The following is a 16,783-nucleotide window of genomic DNA, read 5'->3' on the forward strand; positions in this document are numbered from 1 at the left end:
TGATAGGGCCTATCAACAACTCCGCAGTGCTGCAGCAAGGGTGACACTCCCCAACCAGCAGGCTGAAGGAGAAGAGGCAGCTCAGGGAGCAGCAGGAGGAGACAGTTCCACTCAGAAGAGACTTTGACCAGCAGGTCTCCGGGCTTGTGACCAGTAATCAGAATCCAACGGCTGATTCAGTACTGGTCCATGCTTTTGTGGAAGAACCTCTAGTCAAGAGGTCTTCAAACCCCCTCACTTGGTGGCAAAGTCAAAGGGTGGTCTAGCCGAGACTTTATGAGGTGATGATGAAGAGACTCTGCATTGTTGCCACATCTGTCCCATCAGAGAGAGTGTTTAGTAAAATGGGCCAGATCATTTAAGAGCAAAGAAATCGTCTCAATTCTGCCAAGGTCAGCCAGCTGGTATTCCTAAATGCCAACCTGAAGTAAAGGGCATAAGGCCAGTAGGCCACCTTTATCATGATGATCCTGTTTGGATTTCATTTGCTCTGCACCTACAACAGCGAGTGTATGCATGTGTATTTGTTCCATTTAAATTTTTTATTTTAGTTTTTCTTGACCTTTTGTTTCGCAAAAGCTACTGTAATGGTAGCTAGCTAAGTAATCCAGCTAACACAGTACTAACATTACTACTAACCTTATTTTGTAGTTAGGTAGTTAAATATCTGTCTACTTTGCTGACCAACATGTTACTCTATGACAGAAAAGCCATGGAGTTGATAAATGAAGATAATACTTACATGTATGCTGCTGTGACCTCCTGGTGGTGAGAATGCAGGCATCAGATGTGTAAGAGGGACAGAAATTGTATCCTGACAGTCACAGTTGTTAAAACTCAAAAAGTTCCAAAAGCAAAGCATTGAGATTCTGTATGAAATGCTTGGGGTAATTTTTGACCCCACTTATGTAAAAATGGGGTAGTGACACAAAAACTGCAATTTATTAAAATGTATAAAAACATTTGTAAAAATTCAAATGGCCTCAAGTCACAAACATGTTTTATGAGGAATAACTGGAATATGCCAGCATGTTTGGACACACTGAGAACCTGAGGGGTGAGAATGTACAGTAGACAGTTTTGGCCTTACATGAGCATCTCTCTGAATAGTAGTTTTCCTGTTTTAGTATAAGCAGCCGATGTGTCATAGAAACAGCCGATGTGTCAGTGGGTCAAGGCAGACCTCCATTGTTATGTGTTAACTGTTAAAATGTGAATATCTACTGAAAGATAACGGCTTTTTGGCAGAGCTGTGCACAATCCTATGTGTACCTTAGAAGGTCACACTACAGCTACAGTAAGGTACATGTCAATGCTGTGTGGAGAAAAACGTAGAAACATTGAAACAAGCAATGATTCGACATGTGTTTTTCTTGATGTGCATCAGGAGGAAGAGGTGCAAGAAGAGGAAGATGTTAGTCATGACATTAGAGACAAAGACGTAAGGAGAGGAAACATCAAAATTAAATTCTGAGTCTCCAAAAAATGATATGAAAACTGACTCATCTCATGAAATTCTTCAAAAGGTGTCTCTCCTTTCAAAAGGTGTAATGCTCTGGGGTCTAAGAAGAACATTGATATTTTCCAGAGGCGAACAAAGGAGGACATGGTGTACCTGGATGCAACAGGCAGTATTGTAAAAAATACCCAATCCAGCTCAGGACCCTTCTGTGTATGAGCTGGTAGTGAGAAACCAAAGCAAAGAATCTCCTCCATTCCCTGTAGCAACATGTGACGTGTCATCACACCACTGCATCTGTTCTATATTTTCAGTTCATTTCAAACAGATCATGCCAAACTTTATGGACAGAGGAACATACAACCAATATCGATTATATGTGATTGCTCTATAGTCCTCATGCAGGCCATATCACAAGTGTTGTCAGACAAGCCTCAATGATTTGCTGCTGAAGTACTTCAACAGTACTGTAACTGGAAAAGGCACTACAGAAGAATTAAATAAAATCCTATTCTCCATCGTTGTCTGAGTCATATAATGAAGAATGCAAAAACACTGTGCAAAAAACAGTAAGTAAAATGTTTATAAGTCAGAGGTGGGGACTCGAGTCACGTGACTTGGACTCGAGTCAGACTCGAGTCATTAATATTAAGACTTTTGACTTGACTTGAAAAAATATTCAGAGACTTAGACTTGACTTGGACTTTTACACCAATAACTTGGGACTTGAATTGGACTTGAACCTGTTTACTTGCAAAGACTTGATTATTTTACCCCAAATATAAATTTTAAAACGCATTTTAATATTTATAAAGTGCGCCCCATTAATTTCATTTCCGTCCTTCTGACGCAGACCGGTCCTCTGCTTTTCCACACTCTGTACGTGTGTGTGTGTGTGTGTGTGTGCATGAGCTGCAGCACAACCAATCAAATGGGGGGGGTCAGCGAACGTGAATTGTTACCGGGCGGGGTGTAAAATGGACACAAATTAAGTATTATATCGCGATCGATCGATCGCCAGTGGTTGGTGCCAGAGCGAACTAGTAACTCATTGAATCATAGATGTGGATCAGAGGTAAATAAACTAGATTTTTTTTTCGGCGTGAGAAATCGGATGTGTGGCGTGAGAGCGTGTGAAGACGGTCAAATGCGTGTGTCTCACGCTCAATGCGTGAGAGTTGGCAACCCTGTAGTTATATTACAACTTGGCAGTAAAACGGACGTTTACAACAGTAGATCAGACACTGACCCAGGCTCAGTTTATCAATATTAAATAATTTAAACTTAAATAATTGTACTGAATATTTTAAATACAGGATCTTTACTTCTTAGAGTACGTGTAATGTGTGTAAAGTGTGTCTCTGTGTGTATATATATATTTATTATTATTATTATTATATATTATTACTATACTCCCTCGAGTTCTGCCAATGGCGGAATACCGTCTCATTTCCGCGCACAAATACTTTTTTTCATGCGAAAGCGCGGCGATCTTTCAAAGTTCGTCGGCAGAGCGCTATTGGTCAGATCCAATTTGCTTCTCGAATTTTCATTGGCTCTCCATTTACGATCCCGCCGCTAGTCCCATCCGCCCAGCACACACATTTCTCAAGGCCTCAAAGGTTTTCGGCTGAACTCTGATAACCAGCTGCACTGATATTTAAAATTCGCTTAGTTTGTGGTAAGTTTAAGTCAATTTTCTTTTCCTGTCTCGATAGACTGGAGTTAACATTTATTGTGCGGTGTCCGCGGCCATGACCAACCGAGCTAGCTAACCTGTTAGCTAGATGTGTAGCTAGCGGCTAGTTGTGCTCGGTCGGAGCGGGAGCCTGCTGCCCGATCTCGGTCGTTTCTGTGCAGAATGCAGGGTGGCTGACCCGCTGGCTGGTTCGCTGACGTTTATCACTGATTGAATTTAATCCTACTGCCAGGGCGCGGTCGTTTTTGTGCGATTAATTATCTGACGTTAAAATTATTTATTAAATAAAAAAAGTCTTGGTACGAATGCAAGGTAATGCAAAGTGGCTGAGCTAACGAGCTAGCGCTACAGGACATTACACTAGACAGGGAGAGGAGGCGACACGTGGCTTATTTCTCAAAGAAAGGGGACTTGGGTTTATCTTAGTCTCAAACAGCACGACATTGTGAATAGGGCGTCCATTCCTGGTGCCAAAACCAAGATGTCTAGAATTGCCAGCGCACTGTATAAAATTTCAGTGATTATGTGCACATTTTGTAAAACTGAAACGGACTGTTCTCACTCTTACCGTCTGCCTCTACTTCACAGTCATGAGCCATTAATGTGCGTCAAGAGGTCGACTAATCTTAAACTAGTCAGAAGCAGCAGCCCGTGGGCATGGCTAAGCGACTATAAATCACACATGAGTAGGGGTGTGAGGATACATGAGACGAGGCACATCATTGGGTTCATGAGAACGAGACGAGATTTTAACAACACTAAAATGACAAATTATATGACTGGACAACAGACTTTTATTTAACTGAGTTACACATGCATTTTGAAATGTTTTATTATAACTCTTAACATGCATGGTGTAAGCATGAACTTTTAATAATCTTTCTCTACAATTTGAAATTAAAATAAAATTTCATAAAAGTTAAAATAAAATAAAAATATTTATCCTTTTTTCAAGCGCAAACAATATTACAGTGAGTCCCCGCTTAATGACTGGGTTAGAGACTGAAAACCCTGATAGCAAATTCACTCTGGTCCTAATCTGGCCCAGACCAATCACAACATCTGTAATGAATGTGGCAAACTGATTTGCATTTTGTGCATAACGGGCCCAAACCGGCACAGATATGTTTAGCACCTCTGGTCTGAATTTGGGCCAGAACTGGCACAGCTCTAGTGAATTGACATTTGGCCCAAATTTGGCTGAGATCTATGACTCATTTTCATGTCTGGTCCAAATATGGCACAGACTCAATTATAGTTATTGGAACGACACTGGCCCAGCTCCACCCCACATACTCTGCAAAACATACATGATCACAGATTTGGTTCAAGGTCTATATACTTGCTTGTAAACATTTTCTAATAAAGGCTACATTTTAAGATGTATTGGTTTTGTTACCTTCCTACAACCACTAAAAAATACACTTAGCATACACATTCTGACTTACACAAATAAATATAAAAAGACAAGATTTCATTTAAATGTTATTAAACTTTATTCACCCACCCCCCAATATGTTAAATTACACAAATATCATTTAATGTGGCATAACTAAAACTCCACATTTTGTTTTACTTTTTCAGGACGGTTAATTCAGAATTTAGTTAATTCAGTTTGTATAAATGTACAAAAGCGATAAACATCTACTTTAACCAGGTGTGTATAACTTCATAACACAGCTGTTGAGACAAATGAACATATAACACAGTATATCAGAACATATCAAAAGCTCTGTACTGACCATGTCTACATAAAAAAGTAAAAATGTGCATCATGAAAATCAATTAATTAATTCAATTCAATTACATCATCTGAACAATTTTTACCCTTTATCCCCATAAAGCTAACATTTTACAGATACATTTACTTTTAATAACAATGTATGTTGAGTTTCTTGTATCAGCTTAGATTACTTAATTTGACTGGGCTTGACTGACAGCAACTGCGCGTGCCTTGCGACCACCACCTCGGTCTGATGCTGAGCCAAATGTCATTGCTGGTTGCATTCTGAGTCAGCTGGTTCTTCCGTACAGCCCCTGTTAAATTGAAAAGAAAAAGTTTTTTCCCTAACTTTCTAAAGTATAAATTCGATGCCCTAGATTGTTTTGTTAACACTTTATGTTAATGTCTGCTTCTTAATGGATATATTAACTGTTAACATTTAATTTAAAAATTTGAATACACAACTCACCACTTGTAAATACTAAAACACCTAAAATACAGGAATTTCAATGATGGTAAATCTAATTCAGTATTTTACTGGCCTTAATTACAGATGCTATTAACAAACTGGTATGAATGACTATGGTAGAATCAGTGAATTTTTGTTAGTACTCCAGGCTCTCCATAAATGGGCTCTGTATTAACACCATTTGCACTTGAAGTAATACATTTCCAATACAGTTGTGTACTTATAGCAGACAAGATTTTGATAAATTAAAACTTTCCATCCTACTTCCTACGTAATGTATTCACGGTAGGAATACATTAGAAAATCTAGCAAGCTTGAGCAAAATCCTGGTGAGGACTTTTACTTTCTGAACCTGGAATTGAAGGTTCCTGGAATTCTGAACCTCTGATTATATACACCTCACTTCTCCCTCAGATATGAACTACACGTTATTTCACCTGGGGTCGAATGAACTGAATCAAACGAACACTCAAATCAATTAATTGAATCAAGTGGAAGAATGATGAATTACTTAAGTTGGATAAATAATTTAATTAAACAATAAAACACACAGTACTCCACTAAATAAGTGTTTGTGTGCCTGTGCTTTTCCCTTGCTTGCTGTTATTTGCTACTGCTAAGCTAGCTAGTTAACACCGATGCCAACTTTTAGCTCGGACATTTAACCTAGATAGCTATCTAACTATGAATTTCCCAATGTAAAAGGTGCAGTTAGCTACACAGATTGTGTTGTTTCTTTAAAAAAAAAATCACAATCCTTAATTATAATTTAAAAATACAGCTTACCTGGAAAGCAGTTGCTCCTTCAAATTTCCCCTCAGATTGTCTTTCCAGTAAAATTGGCACCTAAACTTGTGCAGCTAAAATATTAATGCACTGTGACCGGAACTATTTGATCGATTTATATGTTTGTAATAAAAATAACTAAATTGCACATAATTACTGTAACATCTATTGTTATGTATATTTTTTTTAGCAAAAAAGGCCCACAGAAAAAGGCTTTATAACTTTATTTATTTATTTATATATTTTTCTCTATATTTTTGGGCGAAGGGAAACATTTACTGTGTGATTTGGTTGTGAGTCATCACTGGTTTTTTTTCTCCACATATCGTGCAGCAGTGTTAGGACCACTTCTGGCCCCCCAAAAAACAGACCAGCATTCTATTTTCTTACTCAAAGATGTAAAATAATTTGTTTGATTTTGTACTGAATCTGTGATTACCATATACATGCCTTAAATGGCAGCGTTAGGACCACTTCTGGCCCAAATATACAGACCAGATCTGATTTGCCGTTGTGCAGACAGATCCGTAACAGACTCGGCTATTATAAAACAATACTGTATTGCATCCGAGCCAAATTCGAAAAACAGAGGTGACTGTAATGCGGATTTGCCGGAGATAAACCAGATCTGGATCAGAGTCGTCTACTATCAGGGAAGTCAGTCGTTAAACAGTTTTCGTCGTTAAGCGTGACCCTAGATTTAGATACGCTTTAGGGCTGCCACTAACAACTATTTTTTCTATCGATTCGACTATTTCGATTGGTCAACTAATGTAAACGATTAATTTTCTGCTGAACAATAAACAACAAAAACTGGGTCTCTTGTAAGTTACATTTATTCTGACAACAAACTATAATACAGAACAAAAAATGTAAAATGGATTTATAGTGCAAATTGTTAGTGCAAAACATTACTCACCAGCATAGTAAACATAAAAAAATATATTTTAAATTTATAATTTAATCCCACATTTCTATTAAAGCCTTTAACAAATTCAAGTTTCTATATTTAACAAAGTGCAAACTACTTTTAAATGGCCTCTTCAGCATAGATTGTGCAACTGCTACCAAAATCAAAATTTCATTTCAAACACTTTGAAATGTCTGCACATTACATAAAGTGCAAAATGTTTAGTGTATCAAGTCAAAGTACATCACAAATAGAATCTAGACATGTGTTGTAATGTAAGAATGTTAACATGTCTACATGTTCTGGACTCAGGCTAGCCCTTTTCTTGGAAACAATATTTCCAGCTGCAGAAAAGAGACGTTCAGACGGTGTTGATGTGGCAGGTACACACAAATAAGCCTTTGCAAGAACAGCCAGAGAGGGAAACTTTGCCTCATTTGCTTTCCACCATTTCAAAGGATCTGCACTTTTGGGCAAAGGCTGTTCCCCAAAATACCTGAGAATCTCTTCCCTTACAGAATGACTGATAACATCTGCCTCATCCCTACTGTCGTTTAGGCTAGTTGTTTCTTCTGAGTCTGATCCAAACAATGTGTCCAGCAAAGTCACAGGCTTCTTTTCTTTTACATTTGCTGATGTTTGGGCCTCTGTGGTATGAAGCAGCTATTGATTCACAGTCTCTCTTCTCTTTGCCTCAAGGGCAAGGGCTTACACTTTCACTTGCAGTCTCAGGCATTCCTCTGAGGTTAAGAATTTCAGTCTGAGAAATCTAGGATCCAGGGCAGCTGCAATTACACTGGTGTTTGTAGCATCATCATTGAAAGCCATCTCAACCTTCCATCTTGTTGAGGTTTCCTGTGCTGCAGCAGCCTGAAATGCCTGTACATGAATGTTTTCAAAAGTTGCAATCTGTGTAGACTTCATCAGTCCTTTAATGAGTGCAGGCAGAGAGGAGAAAGTCACATATGTCCCCACACTAAGATAAACAGTAGCACACTCAAATGGTTTGAGAGCTTTTTCTAACTCCTCCAGCAGGCTTCACTGTTCACATTTGAGGTCAAGGAAATGCTTTACTCTTTGTGTAACTTCTGGGTCTGACAGACATGCTGTAATAGGCCACCTCTGTTCTAACAAGCGGCTGATCATGTAGTAAGAGCTATTCCATCTCACACTAACATCTTGTAGCAGTTTGTGTTCAGGGTTGCCCATTTGTTCTTGTTTTATATTCAGATTTGAGCTAGCAATTTCACTCTTTTTGAAATGTTCAACCAAACACCTTGCTGCTCCAACTGCTTTGGAAATTTGGGGACTCTTTAGTGCATGATTTACCACTAGTTGCAGTGTGTGTCCTGCACAGTGGATTGAAGATATCCCATGCTTCTCTTCCAACAATTTCAGAGCAGCTACTACATTAGCAGCATTGTCATGCACCACTGCTTGGATTTTACTTGCAGGAATTCCAAACTTCTCAATTGCTGTTTCAATCCAAGATGCAATATTTGCTGCAGTGTGCCTTTTTTCAAGTGGCATAGTAGTCAAATTATAGCTAATGTCATCGTCCCAGTCATCGTTAATTAAATGGCAAGTTATGCCCAAGTATGCCTCTGTGGCAATGCTTGACCATGCAACTGATCGTGGAACTGGATGAGGAGATGGCAAGTTTGACTTTCTGGTATTCATCCTCATATTTCTTCTCCATCATGCTAGTGAATCATGTTCTTTTAGGGAGAATGTAGCATGTTTGGAATGTTTTAATCATAGCACAGAAACCATCATCTTTTACCATTGATAGGGGTCTCATGTCTTTGACAATCATGTTAAGGACACTTTCTGTAAGAGCTGCTGCAAATTTTGGGGAACAATCCTTGCTTTGTAGGAATTCATTCACTTGGCTTTGTCTTATACTAAGAGCAATACAGAAAGAAAGAAGAAAAAAATCATATATTAAACTAATTTATTAGTTGTATAAATTACATTCCATACACAATGAAATGTGCCTAAAATAATAGCAAAAATAAGATAAGGGACATGTCGACACGGGTCGACCTTCCTTACAAACGGTAAAACACGCATAGAAACACTTACATTAGCTTTGCCTTTTCTGGTGGAAGATTTGCATAATGTACAAATAACCTTTTTTTCTTCAGCCAATTTAAAGTAACACCATACTTTGGATGCTTTTGGTCTTTGTAGACTTTTGCAAAGCTCCTTTGGCTCCGCTGCAGCCGCCATTTCTTTTTGAGTGGTGCTGACCAATGACTGGAGACTCTCTGATGTCACGCGAAAAATATTTTAGAAATTAAACGAACTAACGCATTTTAGAAATTTAAATGGAACATTAATAAACTTTATATATATAATATGGGGTCCGCGCTCCGAAAATGACTCGACCCCTCAAAATGTAATGGTTGTTTATTTCAAAATGCCCAATCTTAACGTCTTCACATTCTCTCATGTTTCGTCCTGGAATTACAAGAGGCTTGTATTTGTTAATGTAATACAAGAGAACTGTTCAGTCAGACAGCTATTTTTTGTGAAACTAAGTAGTTACAATTTCAAGCATTTTCAAGTAGCCTACTTTAGCCTAAATTCCAGCACATTTCAAACCTGAAACACAAAGCAACATTAAAATTCATCAGGTAAATGTTCCTTCCCCTGTTTTTGAGGGGTGTTTCTTTATACTACCACATATAGTTTCGGACAACACTGCAAAGAATGTGACGTGGCAAGTATGAACGCTGTGCAGAGTCGCACGCTACGGTCACTCACGAAAACATAAACCTAGCTTTTTAAGGTCCTTGCTTTCACTGGATGTGAAAGACGATTTTCAAATTCTGACGTGGCTGTTTTTCATGTTAAAACCAGACTAGGTGTGAAAGACTTAAAATAGAAATCTCTATTGTGAGGATCATGTCAGAAATAAATCCTCTCTTTCTGCAGTATCTGGTTATGTTCTAACTTGGCAGTAAAATGGACATTTACAACAGTTGTTGATCAGACACTGACCCAGGCTCAGTTTATCAGATATTAAATAATTAAAACTTAAATAATTGTAGGCCTACTGAAATCCATGATTTAGGTTTCTCTAATTTTGCAGTATTTATATAATGTGTACAGCTTATTTTTCTAAAAGAGACATTTTGTATACAATAGTTCCAGGTTGTATTTTCTGAGACGGTTATCATACAGTGAAAATTTCATACCGTTGCAACCCTACCTACACGTGAGTCTTAACACGTGAAACTCACACGTGATCGTCACATGCATATCCAAATTATATGCAGTATTGACAGCAGATATGGTTAATATGTACAATTTATGTCTTTTAGTTCACATTTGTAAATGCATCAAGTGCATTATTCCCCTTTGGGATATTCCCCTTTGGACCTGAAAACATGGAAGACAGAAGACTCACCTGTTTGTTGAGTTCTTAACAGAGCACTGACTCAGCAGATACCACTTGCTGCTGTTCTTAAATTGTACGTCTGTCTATGGTTATTTATGCTTCTTGGCAAACGTTTAACTTGCAAAACAATAGGTAATGACATTGACTCCTGTAGTTTAGTAGTAGTCTGACTCAATGGTGTCTTGAATTCTGGCCTATCCGTACTATTTCCTAGGATGAATTCTGTGATCAGATGCAAAGCACTTTGTAAGTCGCTCTGGATAAGAGCATCTGCTAAATGCCGTAAATGTAAATGTAAAACACCCGTAAGGATAAGAATTCCAAAGTACACACATAATTGGATTTGGTACAAAAAATGCAGCGTCTCTCTAAATTTGGGGAAACCAACATGATTTTCTGGGATGAAAAGTTCAAAAGAAGATTTGATGTTCTGCACATGAGTAACTGCTATCAGTTTTGGCCCTGGTTGCATCTTTAGCACATTGGCAACCCTGATAGGTGGCTCTTTCTTTGGGCAAGGAGACCATTCAATTTCACCATTTTTTGACAACCATTTTTCTCCACCTGCTGGTTGCTGGTGTGCTGTTTGCTGATTGGCTGGTCATGTGGACGGTCCTGTTGCAAGATGCTGATGAACTGATAGTCTGTCTGCTGAGGGAATCTTGAGGCTGGCTGAAGACATTTTGCTGGCTTGGGGTCAATTTCATAATCTTCAAATTCAGTGTCAGACTCTAAAGTGTGATCTTCTCATTCACAGAAATTGGAACAGTACAGAAATGAAAGTGTGGTTGTATTTTGTGTGTTTTTTTTTACTGTAAAATTTGATGATATGAGTGTGGCTGTGTGATGTACATATTGATCACGTTAAAAGTTAAACACATTTCTAAGCGCTATTATAACATACTTTATTGATCAGTAACAGTGGTGAAACAGGTAACAATCAGTTTAGGCTCATGTTTCTATTGCCATTTATGAATGTGTCGTTGAAATAGTCAAAAGATTTGGGTCAGATATCAAAGTACAATAATGTTTATTAAAGAAAAATGGTTAGATCCAGAGATTTCTGTTACATACACTCAAAGTGTCTACAAGAGAGAACTAACTTCCATAGTCATAAACCTTTATGCTGATTTTCCACTACATTTGTCTCTGCTTGTGCTGCTCCTAATTCCTGGATTTCTCTGGTTTTCTTTGGCAGCACTGACACGCATGCTACAGCGGCGACACCATGAGCTGGAGCTTCCTTACTAGCCTGTTGGACGAGATCTCCAACCACTCCACCTTCGTTGGGAAGATCTGGCTCACTCTGCTCATCGTGTTCCGCATCGTGCTGACGGTGGTGGGCGGCGAGAGCATCTACCATGACGAGCAGAGTAATTTCGTGTGCAACTCGCTGCAGCCCGGGTGCCAGAACGTGTGCTACGACGCCTTCGCGCCGCTCTCGCACGTGCGCTTCTGGGTGTTCCAGATCATCATGGTCTCCACGCCCACCGTCATGTACCTGGGCTTCGCCATGCACAAGATCGCCCGCACGGAGTACCAGCCAGTGAACGAGGACTCGGAGGATCCAGAGGAGGCCGAGCCCAAGAACGAGAAGGAGAAACCACAGAAGAAGCACGACGGGTGGCGGAGCATCAGACGCGATGGCCTCATGTGTGTATACGTGCTGCATCTGTTGTTGCGAATCGCCGCCGAGGTGGCCTTTCTCTTCGGCCAGTACATGTTCTACGGCCTGGAGGTGGTGCCCATATACGTGTGCAAGGTCAGCCCCTGCCCGAATACCGTGGACTGCTTCATCTCGCGACCCAGGGAGAAGACCATCTTCCTGCTTATCATGTACGCGGTGAGCGCACTCTGCCTCTTAGTCACCGTGCTGGAGATCGTGCACCTGGGTGTGAGCGGCTTCTGCGACGCCTTCTGCAACCGCCCACAGCGCCACCACATGGCCACACCCACTCCAGCGCGCCCTGGTCACCACGTCTCCCTGAAGAGAGATGTCGGCAAGCTCGCCAAGGACATGAGGTCCGACTACAACCCGCGGGACTTCAGAGACATGGCATCGTTCAGAGACATGGCATCCTCCCGTGAGCTGGAACATCTGCGCAGGTCCCTGAAGCAGGCGCAGCTGCACCTGGACCTGGTCTACCAGAGCGAGGAGGGCAGCCTGGAGTCCAACAACAAAGTCGTCAAGCAGAACAGGTGCGACTTCAAGAAGAAGGAGAAGCAGGCATCTGCTTATAAGAAAGGTGAATACCAGTGGAAATGTTACCTTGGTTAAGCATGACTAAGATTATAAAAGCATCGCTCACACACACACATTCCTGTTCACTTAAATATTGCTTTTTTGTTCCACAGAATTGAATGTATTTAACACACTGTCATTGTACTCTCTCTTCCATAGGACTTCAAATCTGAAGTCTCCGCCAAACCTCCGCCTCCTTTCCTGCCAAAGGAACGTTCTTTTTTTGTTGTTCAATATGTTCAAGTTGTATTATAACAAATTTAAAAATTGTTAAACATGGGATATGTTTTGGGTCTCTGTTTATATCTACTTGCTTTTCATTGTAGTTTGTGTAATGTTACCATGAATCACAGGGCTGCTAGCCCTCTTACAGAGGCTGAGTATTCTGGCACACACACACACATTTGATAAAATACTTCTTTTTACATAATCTCATTGTGTGTTTACATAATCTCATTTTTACATAATCTCATTGTGTCTCATTCTGTATTATGGATGGTTGTCTGTGCTTGTCTATCTCCAAAGCCCTGCCAAATCCATTAAAATGCATGATGGTTATAACTTTCAACATTACTGTTTTATCAGTATTCATCAATAAAGGCTTTCTACTGCCCCATCCTGTGTATGTGTTTATGTACTGAATACACATTAGGTAGCGTGAAAAGTGGAACCGAAGACTATCTCCTAGATTTCTTAATCTCCAACTAGGTAGCTAATGTAGCTAATGCAGCTAACATAGCGATAAGCTAATATTGACAAACCTTTTAAATTGTTTAAAGTAAGGTTGTTTACCTAATGCTACTGAATGAGTGATTTATCTTTTGACACTGCTTTCTAAATGTCACGGTAGGCGGGGCCAGCCCCACGGGAGCCGCCCACTCCACTTCACTCCACCTCCTATTCACTCCCAAAGTCCAATTCACTCGCTTATTCAATAATAACTTGCGCCTGTACCTCAAAAGCCTCACACACTGATCTAAGCCCACAGGTCCCGCAAGTCAGCTGTGTATTCCTTGCGTATACCGTAGTGGGGCTGCTCGTGACGTCTTCCTCTGCAACTCTTCCCTAGAGCCAAGTTTAGTGACTGCGCCTTCTGTACTGCCTCACTCTGTGAGCGTGTCATGCTCCTTTGCTTTCTTACTTGTTGTATCCTGCTGTGCTATGGATATTAAAGAAACCACGGCACTGTATACCATGTCTGCTGCTTCTGTCATCCTGTCACACTAAAATCTTGCTTACAAGTGATGTTTCAAATTTACAGCTGGTTAATTTAGTTTGATGGAGCTAGTCTAGTACCATTAAACAGGCATGAAAATCTGTCACCTTTCGGCGAAATTCGCCGTTTTGAAGTTGAAAAGGGTGACCTACGTGAATCGTGTAGATCCGATGAGTTTTTTGTTGGGGGGGGGGGGGGGGGGGTCCGGGAGATTATATTTTAATTATCATATTGACTTAACAGAGCACTTCCGAAATTGGCTATTTCAATGACAGTGGACAGCAGTTTCCGCCCAGAACCTTCATAGAGGCCAAATAGCGTTTCAATCATACGAACGTTCTTCATTCGTGTTATTCATTTACTGCTAAGCGGGACGAGAAGCAGGACCTAGTGCTACACCGCGGACAAGTCAGAAGAGCGTACATTTACCACTACATTTACCACATCGTACATTTACCACTACATTTACCAGATCGTACATTTTTAATTGGGTGGATTTAATTGGGTTATTAATGGTTTCAATCGTTTTCATATTTTGCGGTAAAACAAAGTTACTGCCGTTCGCTACAGCGTTGAACACTGTCAGATCTAACCACAAGCTCTTGTGATAATAGGCCCATCTATCTACCTATTTAAGTTCGCGTCAACCCCGTGTAGTTAACGGTGATATAAAATAAGAAACAAGATTTTTTTCTAGTGTGTCTGTAGTTGTAACTGGTGAATCCAGGGACGTGTGAGGATCACATTCGCACCAGGGCTGAAAAGGTTGAAGATGAAGTTGTAAACTCTTGTCGTTTGAGTCTACCCTGTGCTTTAGCTCATGTTAGAAAATAAAAACACGTAAACCTGGTATTTTTACAATAATTTTCGCCGCTGATGTATGTATTGGTTCATTAAGACGTAATGGTTTTGACGGAGCCATCCGGAATGGCGAAAGCAGTTTCTTGCGTTTACATTGAATCCATTGACATGACAGTCAAAAAAATTTTTTTTAATGGATTTTACTATATTTTACGGAGCCCGTAAGGTGACATCATGTAAAAAATAAATAAATAACGCGTGGCCACGACTTATTAACGCATGGGAACGAGATACTAACGTCGTCTTTCACACGCGGCAACAAAGTTTATTTTTTCACAGCAAAGCAAGCAGATCCCAGGGATGTTCGCGAACTGACTGCCCAAGGAAGGTAAACCTGGCCTTATATAAAGTAATACTTAATTATCTTGTTCGCACGCGTTAGTAAGTCGTTCGCATGCGTTAGTAAGTCGTGGCCACGCGTTATATTTTTTACATGACGTCACCTTACGAGCTCCGTAATATTTGGCATCACCTGTCGCTGTATCCCCGTACACCAGCAGCCACCCCAACCCCCCCCCCCCCCCCGTCGCAGTATCCCCATGACGTCACATATCAACGCCCCGTCGCCGTATCCCCATGACGTCACATGCCCCGCCCCCCGGTCTTCTCACCTTTTTAACCCCTGACCCATTTTCATGCCTGATTAAAACACGCAACAAAAATGACAAAATCTCAAAAAGTAAAACAATCTAATTGTAAGAGCCATGTTTAGAAAGGTACTGAAGTGTATTTGCTCTAGATTATTTTGTTGGAAAGGTCATGTGTTTGTCCACTAGGTGGATTTTTGATTTTTGAGTAAGAACCTACCGTTTTGCTTTGGGTGGAGGTGATAGTTTTCTGACCAACCGACTATTTAAGACCTCAACAATTGGCGAAATTAACGTATTGGACTGTTAACGTTTTTATTGTCTTTGATCTATGACATCAGTAAAGTACGTTTAAATGAAGAAAACGAGTTTGAGGGATTATATCGCGTCGGACTAATTGCTACGCATCCGCTCCGTTGGCGGCAAGCAGAGGGAGAAAGAACTGCCACTACAGTAATAATTAAATTATTAAAGTAATAAAATCTCAAAAAAAATTTAAGGCAGACACAGCTATGATGACAAGATCCCAGGTAATCAAGAGCCTTGGGTCTATCTTGGTCCAAGATACTGGGGGGCAGGGCCGGTGTTACGGTCAATTCAGTTCTCCCGGTTCCCCCAAAACGGTGCATGCGCAAAATTTTAAGGCAACTTAAAGCTAAAATAAAAATATTAGATCCGACACATTAAATCCAGCTAGCAAGCAAGTTAACTAAAACAGACAGAGGCTGAAAAAGTAGCGTAAACAACTAAATATCCAACTAATTTTGTACATTGAATCTTCTTCTTTCGGCAATTCCCACTTATGGGTCGCCACAGCGGATCAAACTCCTCCATCTGGCCCTGTCCTGAGTGTAATCCACTGACACACCAGCCACTCTCATATCCTCTACCACTGCATCCATAAACCTCCTCATAGGTCTACCTCTCCTCCTCTTGCCTGGAAGTTCCATCCTCAAGACCCTCCTACCAATATACCTCTCCTCCCTCCTCTGTACATGTCTAAACCATCTCAATCTCGCTTCTCTAACTTTATCTCCAAAACATGCTACATGTGCTGATCCTTTAATAAACTCATTTCTGATATCCTCCTCGTCATTCCAAATGAGAATCTCAACATCTTCATCTCAGACACCTCCATCTCCCTCACCTGTCTCTTTGTCAATGCCACGGTCTTCAGTCCATACAACATAGCAGGTCTCACTACTGTCCTATAGATCTTTCCTTTCATTCTAGCAGACACCCTTCTATCACAGATCACCCCAGACACTTTATGCCATCCACACCACCCTGCCTGCACTCTCTTTTTTACCTCTCTTTCACTTCCTCCATTACTCTGTACCCTCGACCCTAAGTAGGTAAACTCATCAACCTTCACCAAATCAACTCCTTGTAACTGGACCTGTCCACCGTCTGCCCTCTCATTCA

The 16,783-nt window shown here is 40.4% G+C and overlaps 1 protein-coding gene across 1 annotated transcript; it reads left to right on the forward strand.

Moving 5' to 3' along the window:
• The first annotated feature begins 3,007 nt into the window (after nucleotides 1-3,007).
• Nucleotides 3,008-13,301, forward strand: LOC143484274 (gap junction gamma-1 protein-like). Its single transcript, XM_076982920.1, has 3 exons — nucleotides 3,008-3,140; nucleotides 11,651-12,698; nucleotides 12,854-13,301. The coding sequence occupies exons 2-3, from the start codon at nucleotides 11,681-11,683 to the stop codon at nucleotides 12,865-12,867; spliced, it is 1,032 nt and encodes a 343-aa protein (XP_076839035.1). The 5' UTR covers nucleotides 3,008-3,140; nucleotides 11,651-11,680; the 3' UTR covers nucleotides 12,868-13,301.
• The last annotated feature ends 3,482 nt before the right edge of the window (nucleotides 13,302-16,783 follow it).

The sequence above is a fragment of the Brachyhypopomus gauderio genome, chromosome 20 (assembly GCF_052324685.1).
Source record: "Brachyhypopomus gauderio isolate BG-103 chromosome 20, BGAUD_0.2, whole genome shotgun sequence".
In the NCBI taxonomy this organism is placed as follows: Eukaryota; Metazoa; Chordata; class Actinopteri; order Gymnotiformes; family Hypopomidae; genus Brachyhypopomus; species Brachyhypopomus gauderio.